We start from the raw sequence: 14,132 nt of genomic DNA on the forward strand, positions 1-14,132 counted from the left end.
CTGTCTTGTTTGTGTTAATGGACTCTGGATAATGGTGACCTTTTAAGAGGCTGCCACATGAGTTTTGAACGTTCTTGCATGTCTTCAGCATGCTTACAAATTAAAATACCGAGGCTTAAGTCTTCATCAAATTACTTTAAAAAACACTTTAGGATCATGATTTCATGTATGAACACCTATACAAAACAGCCAGGCAAAAGAAGGCAAAAAAAATAGTGAGAAACACAATGCACAAGAAAAGAGAAATACAAGCACAGAGTTAAGGATGCATTTTTTCTGTGTCAGAGAAGAAACATTGGGTTTTGTGCCTCTTTGGCAGTGCGTTCATGGGTAGGAAGGGAGGGAAATGACTGTAGGGAAGTAGATTGGGCCAAAGGGAGTAAACTCGGAGTATGGTGAAAGTCAGACCCTTTCGCAATATCAGTATTTATGCCAAATGTTACAGAGGAGAATCTGCAGGAAATCCATCCTGTTGGTTGATATGTTTGAATATAGATAACATATATGAAGTCAGAAGAGAGAAAGATCAGGGAGAGAGAGAGAGAGACTTTTTTTTTCCTTTTAATTGAGAAGGATCTAGTGATTCAGTGTTATCTCACAGCACAGTTAATGCTGTCTGAAGGGGGTGAATCATCTCCTTGTCCCATCTGTCAGTCTGTTGGGTATGAGAAGAGCAGGCATACAGTGCCTTTAATTCATGTGTGTTTAGAACTGCAGGTGTGCATGTTGTTGTCAGTCTCTACAAAGTGTTAATGAAATACTGATCATCAAAGTGCCTGTGTTCTCTGGGAAGCTTAGGTAACCTACCTCACTTTGAAAGGGAGAATAAACCACTCAACATTTGGAGAGGGCTGGTTTTTCTAAGCAGAGAAGGAGAAAAAAAAGTGAGTTATCAAATATATCTTGGTTTTATTCTCTTGGCATTTTAAAATTTTTATCAGAATAGAGGTGCTAGGTCTTGTCTGTTTTCAGAGTACCTTAATCTCAGAAACTGAAAGTCTTCAAGTAACAAACAATTATAATTTTCTGTATCATTTCTCAGTTGTTTTTATTTTTATCCTCTGGTACTGTTAAGATTGTTACTTTGGCCTGAAATTCTCCATGATTTGAATATTAAGTTTGTTCTTTTTTTCATTCTCCTGGTTAATACTCCATTTGAGTTATATATTCTTGTGTGGTGTTTCCTATTATTCAGAACTACCTAAGAATCTAGGGCAAATGTCTTACTTTTAGTTGTTGACTCACTGAGGCTGAATGTTGAGGTTCACAGCTGTGAAGGTATATTTGTAAAGGAAATATAGTACTTTAGAAGCCATAATGGTGGAAAGCACTGGTCTTAGAAATCTGTCTACTGCATATCTTACAAATGCATAGAATGAGGCTATGATATGTCTCAATTCTTAAACTTTCTAACTTCCTCCGTCCCATTTTTTTTCTTTTTTTTTTTTTTTCATGAGATAATGTATTTTACTGTAGTATCAAATTATTTTGTCTCTGGAGCATGTAGTTGCTGAAAAAAAATAATCAATGAATATATGTCTGACCCTTTCCAGAAAGCTGGGAAAAATTGGTCCTAGCTCCAAGGTGTTGTATGCCATGCAGACATAAACCTATATGAAAAAGAGAATAACAACACCCAGCCTATTTTGTTGTGGTGCTGTGCATGAAAGACAGCATGTAGCAAGTGAACCTTTTCATATTAGTGACTGAGATAAAAACAGACAAATCAGTCTTAATTTCATAGGAGGACACCATTTTCCTTTTGATGCATAGATTCAAGGGAGGTGCCTGTGTGGCCCCCTCTGTTCCCTAGACTGGGAGTAGCTGAGAGGCACAAGTATCTCAGCAAAGTCACAGAGTACTTACAAGGAAATTCGTGTTTAGTCAAGATCCAGTTGCAGGTACAGTGGTAGAAGTGCAGCAAGCAGAAGGGATGGAGCTCAAACGTGCTGCTGTACCTTGCCCCAGGCCTTTGGGGTCCTACCTGGCTCCCTCCTCAGGTGCACTGGAGCCGATAAGGAAATTTCCTTATGACCCTGCAGGTGGATTGGCACAGAGTTCACAGGGCTTTGCTAATCTTAGTGTTTTGAAGACAAACAGTAAACATGTGGCTGATGCCGAGTGATTGTGGTCATCGATGATTTCTGTTTGCGTGAAGGAGCGTAGGTACCAGCATGTGCTACATGACCTTAGGGGAGCATTTTTCCATTTTGGAAGCACAAGAGCCCTGTTGAGAAATTTTCTTTTTCTTAATGGACAGGGTGGATGGTGCTCTAGCAAGGAGAGTGGAGTGGTTTGAAGGAAGAAAGGAGAGAAAAGCAAGAAGAACCTGCATTACAGAAAATAAATGTGGCTTAGCAATTTCATTGTAATCTCACTGTAGTCTAGAATAAAGTTTGGGCTATGCTCAGTGTGCTGAGGTGAGATTCCTGGAAATAACATGCTTTTGTAAAAGATAGTGTGCACTATCCTTCTTGTTGGCAATAGAAGAAAATGGTAATAAAAACAGTCAGGAAATATCTTAAACCTTGGGTCCTGCTTACCCTGTGGCAATTTTAGGAAATAGTTTGCAATGACCTTTTTTCACAGAATACATTCTCTCTCGCTGTTGTAGCCTTTCTCATGTGCCATAGTGTTGCAGAAAATTTTAGAGAAAATTAAATAATTTTGGTGTCCTTTGCAATGATACAGGAACTGTGTATGAATTACTGAGCAACTGTGCTAGCACTGGGGAGTATTTTCTCAGGTAAAAGTGTTTCAGAACTTGGCCAGTCTCTCAGAGGAGTGGTTTTCTAGGCCTAGTGTCCTTGCTAAGGTACATGCAGTTATCTGTAAACATCTGTAAACTTTGACATTGCTGTAATATCTGGATAGGTCAGGACTGTGATATGCAAGACACTGTACAAGCATGATTAAATACATCTGTAAGTACCAAACTCCTGTTGACTTCTCTGATTTATAGGCTATGGTCACCACTGAAATCTTGGTTTTGATAATTCATGATGGAAATATGTCTGCAATAACATGTTTTTCTTTCAGAGAAATATAATTGTGGAAGTCAAAAGTGAAATAAAGTTTGATTTAGGAAGTATTGCATTCTTTCACAATAATGAAAAATTATATTTGCTTTAAATAACAATGAAACTTGTAAGGGATTTAAGGCACTATATTTTATGAACTGATTTAACAGTTGAATTAAGAGGGTGAGACTCCTGTGGAGCAGTTTGTCCATGGGGCAGGTTACTTTAGTTATGTGGTTGCTCACATCTGTCTATGAAGCGTCTGACTATGGCTGCTGATGGATTAGCAGGATTCGTGCCTGCTGGAGGTTTTCTTTCTTGGCGAGTTGGAATATTTGGTTGCCATGATGAGGGAATTCTGAAGAAACAGATGAGGCATGCCAAGTGCCTCGGTCTTGTTTTGAAAGAAGATGAAGTGAAAGGCTTCCTTAGAAAGATGTGTATCACACTGAGAGCCCAAAACAACCACTCAAAGATATCCATCTAGCTGGCAGCCACTGCTGTGCAATGTGTCAGCTTGCTTCCCAGGAAGCTTTGTAACCAGGACTTGACACTACCACAAACAAGCAAAAAACCAAACAAACACAAAAAAAAAACCTGCAAAAAACCAAACCAAAACAACAACAAAAAATACCACAAAACCTTGGGTAAGTTTGTAATTAAGAGTTTACGTTAGGAGTCTACCAGAATTAGAGAGAACTTGCGCATTTCTTAAAAGAAATTACCCTTTTTTCTGATATGATCTGTGTATAGTAGTAAAATGTCATATTTATTTGTATAAGAATAGTTATGAATTTAGCAGGAAGTTTTAAGTAAATTCCTCAAATATTTTTATATTCTATGGTTACCCTTCCCATGTGTGAGTAAGGCTAGGAGCACTTGTAGCTCTGCACTATTACCCAACATCAGTCTGTGATGAATACATATTCCTAGACAAGGTAGTAATTATGTTCTGATACCTGTAAATATGTAAGTCCTTGCATACCTTTATTATTACATGTAGTTCTGTTGAGTCATAATTAACTCAACAGAACTACATGTGTGGGAAGAGGGAAGATCATATTTTGAAATCCATTTTCAGCATCAGGTGATACACATTCAGTAGTTTATGCTTTTTAATTTGAAGTAACCAATAATGTTCAACAAAAGTGCTCCATGTGGATTGGCTTACAGACTGTTTTGACTCCTCAATTACAACATCACTTATTTAAAGTCTGGTGACTACATGGGTGAACTTTTTTCAGGCTCCTGTGAGTAAGAAAATGCTATTTTGCAGTTAAAACTGCATAACCTGCAGAAAGGAATGCCATTGCTTTTCTTGTTATATTCAGAAGGTTTGGAGAAGTGTTTTTCTGCCTTTCAAAGACAATTCTAAATCTTCTTTATAGGACAGTGGGTGTGTATGGGAAGATCACTAGAACGACTTGTTTAGCTGCAAATATTGACAGGCAGACTAGAATGGGCTAAAAAATGCTACAATGATATATGTTTCTGAACCCCTATTTTTAATTAACTGCTCAGGTGAAGATAAATTACATGATGCCAACCCAAGTGTATTATTACAGGTATATGTTGTGTAGAACAGAGTTTTTCCATTTCTTTTTTTGAGTTTTGGAAAAACAAGTTTTTCTCCTTGGGTAAGGCACAGGCATTTCTGTAGTTGTTGCTAGTTGAAATATGTGTTCCTGCTGTGAAGAGAGTGGGAAAGCTGCTTGGTCTAGGCTTCCATCAGGTTATCTGTTAGTCTAAACTCTGTGAGAAGGTGAATTGATGGGAGGAGACGCTTAATTTCATTTCCCCAGGCAAAATCCCTCGGCTGTTTTTGGAATTACTCAAAGCAGCTGGCATAGGTGAAGCTACTGCTGTATCAGTCATGGATTGGGAAGTGCCAGGTCATAGCAGCAGAGCTGATTCAGCTCAGTAGGTGGTTGTGGCAGAGTGCTGAGGCAGCTGGAGAGCTCTGCTGGTGGCACCTGCAGCAGTGGCTCACAACTTCCTGCCCCGATTCACTCACTTCACCCTAAAGAGTTTTTAGGTAACAGAAGCATTTTCAACTTTTAGTCCTGTTAAATCAGTTTAGTTGTGTGGCCTTTAATTTTCTGAGCCTCTCAGATGGTTTTAATATGGAACCAGGAACTCTTGATGGGGAGTTTTATAGGGGAGCTGGTGATATAACTCTGTCCACTGCAGGCATGTGGGGTGTCCCCTCTCATTTGTGACTCAAGCTCATGTACAAAATTTGTCATCTCATTGGATTTGCAAAACTTGCAGGGTTTCGCTAGGAAGCTTTTTGGCAAGTGCTGTTGTGGTCATAAGCTCGATCCCATGTGCAGGCCTGTTTTGGCAGCTTATTGTTAGGTGTGATTCATGTGAGATTCAAAGAAGGTATTGCATTTCCACTGTACTTCTGTTTCTTCATTGCTTGGAGCACTGTGACTGTTCTTGTGGCTGTTCATCAGTGCTGAATCATTCATGGATTCCTCTGCAAAGAGTGTTGTTCAGTTGATGGATATTGTTAAGCGTAAGAAGCTGTGTCTTCACTTCATACAGAGCTGCTTAGTCCGGCAACCTGTACATTATGAAGGTGACTAAAAAGAAAATATGAATCTTTTTCCAGCTGAGATGTTTAGAATAGTTGGCTGCAAGTTCCTACAAAGATTTGTAAAAGTGAGTAATCCCATCGAAGTCAGTGACTCAACTCATTGCATAAAGATTGGTGCAGGTAGAAACTGTGCAGTGTGGTCTCCCTCTGTACAGTAAGAACCAGAGTCAGTGTTGAAGTCTCAGTGTTTCATCCTGAAGTGAAAACAACCTGTGTGCTCAATTTTTAGTCAAGTAAGGTGGATTTCTGCTTGAGGCTGAAGTGAAAAATTAAGTCTTTGTTGCTATAAATGTTTGCATGTATGTATGGTTTTACTTCCTAATCGGATATCTACAGAACAGTTGGCACTATGCAATTTCTTTCATAATTCATGTCGGATTCTTGGAATCCTTTCTTTGCCAAAGGATTACTTAGATTTCACTGTTTAATAGGTAGCATGAAGAAATCTGTAACATTTTGGATACCCTTGCTAGTGGCTGGTTGCTTTTGTCCCTTTGGCTGAAAAATAGTTGTATTGCTATGTGAGGAATTAATAGCAGTTACCTGTAGCTAGCTTCTCTCCAAGCATCTGCATTTATTTGTGCATGAAAAAAAATAAAGTAAAATCTAGCTGTGAGTGTTTATGGAGTGTTTTATGGATACAGGGTGGTTGTTTCTGGAGCATTACTCCAGAGACACGAGGGAGGCTAAGGGGAGAAAGGAAGACAATGATCACAGATCTGGTCTGCAAGTGTTATGTTGGCTTCATCATCTGTGTACTTAGACATATGTGTGTTATGGACTAAATTTGATAGTTATTTTTTTGATAAATGAATGGAAGAATAACATTTAGAACATTTGCCTTTATATTCTGCTGTAGATATGTCTTACAATTTTGTATTCTGCTCTGCTTTCCTTATGTTGGGAATTCACCAATTCCTCATCATCTACTTGATGAGGAATGAGCTGCTGCTCATAATTTGTAGAGCAAAGACCAGTTTGAGGAAATTCAGGTCTGAAAGCCAGTGTATATGAATTTATTTGTATTTTTCCATCAAAAATTTTAGAATGTCAAAAATGGGTGAATTGATTGTGCCGATCTCACAGTTGGAAAGTACAGTGCTTTTTGGTTTTTGTGTTTTTGTTTTTTGTGGGTTTTTAAATCTTGTATGCAATAGATAGGGCTGGTTTAAAAACATCTGTTTTCAATTTAGTAACAAATTCTATCTTGAATGCACTTACTGAGTTTGGATGTTCTTAATTTTGATTTTGTGAGACCTTGAAAATGGATTTTTGTAAGGATTTATTTAATTGGATACAGTGATAACGTGGAACTTAGAGCAAACTGAATTCAGTGAATCGCCAAATAAACACTGTAGACCCTCAAAATTTGAAATTTATTACTGGGGGTTGGATAGGGTGGTAAAGTGTGTGTGTAAATAAATCTGTCAGTCTCTCTAAAAGCTGAAGTAGAGATACAAACTTAGATTGATTACTTATGACTGCCCATCACAGATGTGTACTTTGTCAAGAGCAAAGTTTCTGTCTTTAGAATCCTTTTGTACACAAATCAGTGCATGTAGCTGGGGTTATAACAATATATGAGTTTGTATAGTCTATTGCTTTATTTCATGCATGTAATTTTAAGTCATGCATGTAATTTTAAGTCTCATGAGTCTAAATGCTGTGATGCACTGCATTCAAATCATCTCAAGGCAGCAGCTGCAAGGTCCTATACCGACACCTGCTTCTATGACAAGAAATATGTGGCACAACCATGAGTGTGCTCTAAAAGCTGAAATTTGCGTGTTGTGGTTTAACCTACATAAGCTCTGTTAAGCTGAGATATGGCAGGATGAGCCAGAAAATACAAAGAAAGAGTTGGCACTTCTTATGTGCTCATCATGAAAGTGGGAGCTGTAAACAACTCACATGTTCTAACCTTCACAGTGAATTGTTAGCAGTTAATGAGGTGCTTTTTTCACTAATTGCTGTTTATATAGTGGTAAATGGGAATTCAAAAGAACTTACTTGAACTTTTATGGAAGTTTATAGTAACAAATTATTTGATATGTACTGCACTATTTGTTACTAAAACATAATATCGAAAGACAGGGCCTCTACCTAATTTCTAATCTAGTTTTGATTTATGTGCAAATTTCAAAAAGAATGTTTTATTTTTTTTCTTCTCTTCTATGTTTTTGGTTTTTTTTTTTTTTTTAATAGAAGTAGGAAAGCTTTCTGATAATGCTTAAATGTGCAAAATAGACCAGATAAGCATACAAGTTTTTTTCCTTAGGATCTTACCTTGGATTGTAAAAATTCTCATTGAATATGAAAAATGTCTTTGTTATGTGTCAGGTTAAAAATTTATTTGTATTTCTTTACAAATGTATTGGTTTCAAAAATGTTGTTTTGTTTTTATCTTTTCAGAATTTAAAGTTTGGTGATCCATCATGGGGAACCATGTAGGAAAACGAGAGCATAGCACTGAGAAGTCAACCAAGGTGAGTGTAGAAAATGGAAGAGAGAGAGCCACTTGGGAAATATGTATTCTGTGAAATACAGGGGGTTTTTAGGACAGTAGTTGTTTACCAGATCACTGTTATCATTATTATTTTGTAGTTTACACTGTAAAGTGACCATGTTTTTGAAAGAGTGTCCTATGAGATGTGGCCAGATGAAGATTTTGTTCTGCTGGATTTAGTGAGAGATGTGATGTTTGATCCATAGTAGATAATAATCTTCTCAGTCATGGTGCTAATGAATGAAAGGGACTTAGAATCATGATACTGTACAGTATCTTTTTTAGGAGTCAGTGAGCAGAGTTACATTCTGTGTGTTGACAGTTTTTCATTTGGGCAATAAAATTGGCTTCATCCATAAGAAAGACACTGTGAAAAAATAGGTAAAATAAAAGGATTTTTAAGGACAAGGGTGTCAATCCAAGGAGATACAGCTTTAAAAATCTCCTCCCTAGGAAAAAAAAAAAAAGGAGCTGTCAAAATGTTCATTAAAAGTTAGTATTTGATTCCTAGGCATCTGCTGACACTGTTGTTTATTCTGCACATAATGTGGTATTCTGTTTGCCTTGTGATAATATCTTGTTTATTTGTTTTTCTATGTTGTACCGGAAGAGATTTCACACATCTTAAAACAGAACATCTTTCTATAGATATTTAAAAAAAAAAAAAAAAAACCAACCCACTGCTTGTTGCTAGCTATTGCTATCTTTCCTCTACACATCCTCATCCAAAAATAAGTTTACAGTCTAAGCCCACACTGTATAAAGCTATTGCCCTTTGCTTTGGACATGAGTTGTAAATAGATAGTTCTGGGCTTTATCTGGAGCAATGTGGGTATTTTGCTTTGCTGTGGCAGATTATCAGCTATCCTCAAAGGGTATACAAACTAGAACTCATACAGTTATCAGTTCCTTGCCATCTCCTTTAGGAAAATGCATAGTCACACTGGAAGGGATGGGGAGAAAGCAGCAGGAACAGAGGACAGCTGGCTACATACAGTTTTGTTTTGTGTCAGTGCAGTATTTTGCAAAATGCTTTTGAGTCCCAAAGTTTCAGTTTGAGGACAAACAATGGTATGAATCTCAAGTTGCTGTCTTGTGGTGCCTGGTCTTGCAGACTTGCCCTTTAGAAAAGTCAGTTGTGCAGAAAAGTCAAATGCACCAAACAGAAACATTTAGCCAAGTATTTTGATCCTTTCTAAATAAGCATGTGAGATCCTGCAGGTATGATACATTAAGTTTACAGAGCTTGATGGGCTGCAGTGCACCAAATACCCCCTGCTTTGGTCTTTGGAGATAAAATTTGGTTAAAAAAACCCACATTGTAGCTTCTCTCCTGCTGTGGGATCACGTGTTTGAGGCATCTGAATGGCAGGTGGGTGAGTTGTGGGCCACATCTGGCTTTAAAAAGCTAAAAATTCTTCAAATTGTAACAGCCTGTGCAAGGAGGTACAAATTCTGTGGTGGTGACCGTGAGTCTGCCCTTGGTATATAGGACAGAACTAGAAGGAAATGGATGGCTGCAGTTCTTTAAAATTCCTTCTTTGTCCTAATCAGTTCATGGAGAACACTTGATTCTGCAATCAAAATAACATTAGTTTACCAAAACTGTTTTGTGAAGCGGGAACTAACTACTGTAGTAATATCTTCTGTCCTTCACTCATCCTCCTAGAAGGTCAAAAAGCCAAAACACCAAACCCCTAAACTTTCAAACTGTCAGTGCTTGATCAAAATCTCCCTTTATGCACAGAGATGTGCATGATCTCCCTTTATCTAAAACAGTAATCATGCCACAAGAAATTACAAGGCCATAGATTTTAAATCGGGAAATACATGTTTAAGGTGTTACTATGGATTCCCTGTAGTTAGTCATTCTTGATTCAGTACTTTCAGGCAGCATTAAATTTCTTAGTGGCATTAGCCAAAACAGTTTGGTTTGGTTTTTTTTTTTTTTATTTTTTTCAAAGTTGAAGTCGGTTTTTTTGTTGTTGTTCAATATTGCTGTAGATTAGAACGGTTTTCCCACTAATCTTCTAGACCTGCTGACAGCTTACAGAAACTTCAATGGAAATGCTGAACTGCCTCTCCTCTCTCATAGTAATAGAACTGCAAGAAAGAGGCAAACATCTCACCAAGGATCTTTCTAAATTTCATTACTTTCATTCTGCAGGCTGTTTACTGTAAGCCCTTTCCCAAAACTGTAGGTCCAAAGGAAAAACATTATTTTAGGCATCTTCTTTGAACCTTTGAGGTCAGATTTACAGTCACTGTACTGCTCCTGGAATGGTAGACTATTCCTCCACAAAGCTATTTTATGTGTAGTGACATTAAAGAGACTGTTGCCAGTTGCAGCAATTCCCGTTCTTGGCTGTCCAGTAAATGTCATTTAATCCAGCAATTACTATTAGGTTGGTTTGGTGGTTTTAAGAGTTGGCATCTAGCTTGACTTTACTTTTAGTAAATTTGTGTGTTTGAATTAAAAAATTAGAAATTGACTTCTGGAAAGCAATTACTTCATGAACTGTCTTAGGTGACACTAATATGCTTTCAAATTAGGAAATTTACAGAAGACATTAAGATGGCTTCCCATGCTGTAACACTTCCTTCAAAATATTGTTCTCCTCTTGATATATAGATATGGCAAGCTACAGTGATTATTTATTAAATAATGAGATATTGTGAAATTAAGTGAATACTTTGAAAAATATTTGACATAGATAATGTGGAGGAGTATTTACAAAACCCTTCTGTTTTACTCACAGCAGTAGCATACACTACCTCATTTCTGTGGGATTTCTTTCTAGTATGTTTAATGGACCTGCTTTTTTTAGAGTTTTGTAAGACACAAAAACATTCCTCAATGAACTCAACATTTTATCTTTTCTTTTTACTTTGAATGATACTAGACTTTGCATCTGCTTAATGCATTAGTAAATGTTTAAGTATTTATTTTGTTTACTTTCCTCTTAGTGTTAATACTTGAGTTTGAATTTAACATAAATATAATTAAGAATGACGATAACAAAATGAATAGGCTGCCATGAGTTTATTGCTCTGAGTTTCTTTAACTTCTCATAGAGCTAAATGTAGAGGAGTAAAAAGAGCAGACAGTGGAGTTTTACTGGTTCAGCGTTCCAGTTGCTGTGTGCTGATTTGTCATCGTTACGCTACAAAGTGGCACAATCTCTTCTGCAATGACTAAAGCTGCCCGTGTTATAACAGCACAGCTCTCTGATAACTCCTCATTAGAGTTCTGCACAGCACATTGTTACCGTCCCAAAATCTTTGAACTTTCTTGCTATCTGTCAAAACTGGCCCTTCGATTGTTCAGGAAGAAGGGTTTGAAGGAAGGTTTCTGGCATTGTCCCACTTATTCCAGAACTACTTCCAAATGCACCTGGTCCACGTAGCCTGGTTTCCAGGGTCACCTAGTACTGTGGGGAGCTGGAAATAAAGCTTGTGACCTGTTATGAAAGATCAAAACCCACTGCATTGCCATGTCAAGGGATTGCTCAAGAAATTTATACAAGCCTGGGACATATTAGATTATGGGAAATGCTGAATTATCTGCGTAGTTCATGTTCTTTATGTAACTGTAAAAAACCAGCGAAGAACCAAACCAAATTGCTGCTTCTGGTAGTCAGCTCTGAAAAGCCTTGGGAAATGTAATTGCAGGCCAAAACTGAAAACAGACATAATGATGAATAAGGCATTCAGTCTGCAATTTAATGTTTTCTTTGAACTAAAAATAATCCGTTAATAATGACCAAGTCTTGCTGGGTAATGAACTTATTACCCAGCAAGACTTGGGTAAAAGGCAAGACTGAAAAATCTTGCCTTTGATTGCCCTGTGTTATATACCTAGATTCTATAGTGTGTTTTGCAGTGGTTGATTTGATATAACTTTAATAAACTGACAGGTTCTCAGTGTTTAAGGAGAGCTCAGCATAATTACTTCAAGCTAAATTGCTGCGGTGACCATGTATCAGTAAATCAGTTTCTGTGCTGCTTTAGAGGAGATTCTATTTCCTCTCCTCTTTTTTCCCCCTATTACCTTGCTAATGTTGTGAAATTAGCACCCTAAGGCTGCAGCTGGGTAACACTGATTGAAAATTTTTTGTCTCTTCCTGGTGAAAGGGAATTGAAATTAAGATGACTGGCACACGATGGTAGTTGAACTGGTCATCTCATACATGCTCAGTGATCTGCAAGAATAAAAGCTTTCACTACCTCTCATGGCTTAGGCTGTTTACAGGCCTGAGCTGGATGTGTGGTATGATGCATACCAGGTGCTTCCTCTTGGTATGCATCATAAATTATCAAAAAAGGAAAAAAAAACCAACAGATGAAACACCTTTTACTTGCTTAGTTAATTGCTCTGAAGTATTACTTTTGTAAGATAAAAGTTTATTATTTTTAGTACATACAGCTTGAGAGATGTAACATAGATATTGTATGGATTTTGAAGTCTGGGGTACACTTTTCTGTAAAAAATAAACAAAAAGAAATAGTCTTATTACCATACCAAAATTAATCACAAAGCCTTCTCACTTTTTCTTCCTAGCAAAGTTGTATACCACTATTTTTATTTTGCAGTGTAATTGTGTGTTTTCTCAGAGTTTTACTCTTTCCTGTAAAGCAGTAAAGAGCACAGGAACTATTATAGTGAAATTTTTGCTATTTGATGGATAGATTAAAACGCTCCTCCTTGAGCCAGTATGTTTTCTGAAGGCAAGCAAAAAGGAGAAAAAAGCTTTAAAGTGTTGAGAGCACCAGTGTTTTCTGTGAGAGATTTGATGAGCATTTTTACCAGTCAATTTTGCAAGTTAGATATGCTCTGTAGGATCCTTATGACCAACTGGTGTGTGGTTATGCTGATGCCTGGTACAAGGAACTGCTGCTTTTGAAAGAGGCAAATCTTCTTCAAGGGTGTGAAGGGAAGTTCTGGGCAGTCAGGTTCAACAACACCAGTTGAATTTGATAGATGTCTGTTTTCCTCATGTTCTACCATCAACCTAGCTTTGCCCTTGAGCAAATCCTCATGTGCTCTCTCTGTCTTCCTATTTAATTTCTTAACCTTCATGCTGTCTAACTGGATGGTTTGTTGGGATAGAGGCAATGTCATTCTGTATTAATAGTAGTGCTTGGAGACCTTGAGTGGAGCCTTCAGGCACTAATGTGCTTCTGCTGGTGAGATGATACAGAAATGACTTACTGTTTGAAACCTCTGAGAATGCCAAGCATGAAGTAGCTGTGACATCTGTCCTCAAAAATTAACCTTAACACCAGCACTCAGTATGGTATCAGAAGTCTGTGTTAATGTTTCAGTGGGCAAATAGTTCTACTATGAAGTTTAAAGGAACACCTTGTGTGTAAATCCAGGTAATGGGTTTCAATAATTGACTGTTCATTAAACTGTTTGGGTGCTGAATTTAGTACAGTCAATTGTGGCTGCAGCAATTAATCTTTCTCATGTCTAAAATATAGCAAGCTCATTGAAATTTTGGGAGGACAATAAATTGTACCTGAACTGAAGATGATACTCCTACACTTCCATGTTTGCCTTTGGTGCATGTGAAGGCTACTGAAAGTACAGTGTTCTGCTGTGCAAGGAATGGATGGAAAAGATAAAAGGTGAGAAGCAAGGCAGGTACAAGTGAGGAGCAGGTTCTGGCCCTGCCACAGCACACACTGCTAATGTTTAAGGAGTTGCCTGAATTTTATAACCATGGCAGTATACCACTAGATCTGTATTTCAGTGAAAAAGTGAGTAAATGTGTGGGCAATGGTTGCATAAAATAAGTTGCAAGTGTGTTTTTCAGTTTTGCATGCAATGGCTAAGTCCTAGTGCTCCTTGGTTTGGGTCTTGAGCTGGCGAAGCCTGCATGGGTCTAAAAGGAAGAAGTGCAGTGGCTGTGGTTTTGGCTGGGGAGGAGGTGGGGTGTTGGGCTTTGTTCTCCTACCCTCAGCCTGCAGAACTGACTACAAGAGGGAAGTGCACTCTGTG

The 14,132-nt window shown here is 37.7% G+C and overlaps 1 protein-coding gene across 1 annotated transcript in view; it reads left to right on the plus strand.

Annotated features, from left to right (window-relative positions):
• MBP (myelin basic protein) overlaps positions 1-14,132 on the plus strand; it is a 110,429-nt gene that overhangs the window by 17,681 nt on the left and 78,616 nt on the right. Inside the window, exon 2 of the mRNA XM_030966163.1 lies at positions 8,035-8,108. Within this exon, the coding sequence (XP_030822023.1) occupies positions 8,058-8,108 (51 nt within the window). The 5' untranslated portion in view covers positions 8,035-8,057. The remainder of the gene's footprint in view (positions 1-8,034; positions 8,109-14,132) is intronic.

Source organism: Camarhynchus parvulus, chromosome 2, assembly GCF_901933205.1.
Source record: "Camarhynchus parvulus chromosome 2, STF_HiC, whole genome shotgun sequence".
NCBI classification, from domain to species: Eukaryota; Metazoa; Chordata; class Aves; order Passeriformes; family Thraupidae; genus Camarhynchus; species Camarhynchus parvulus.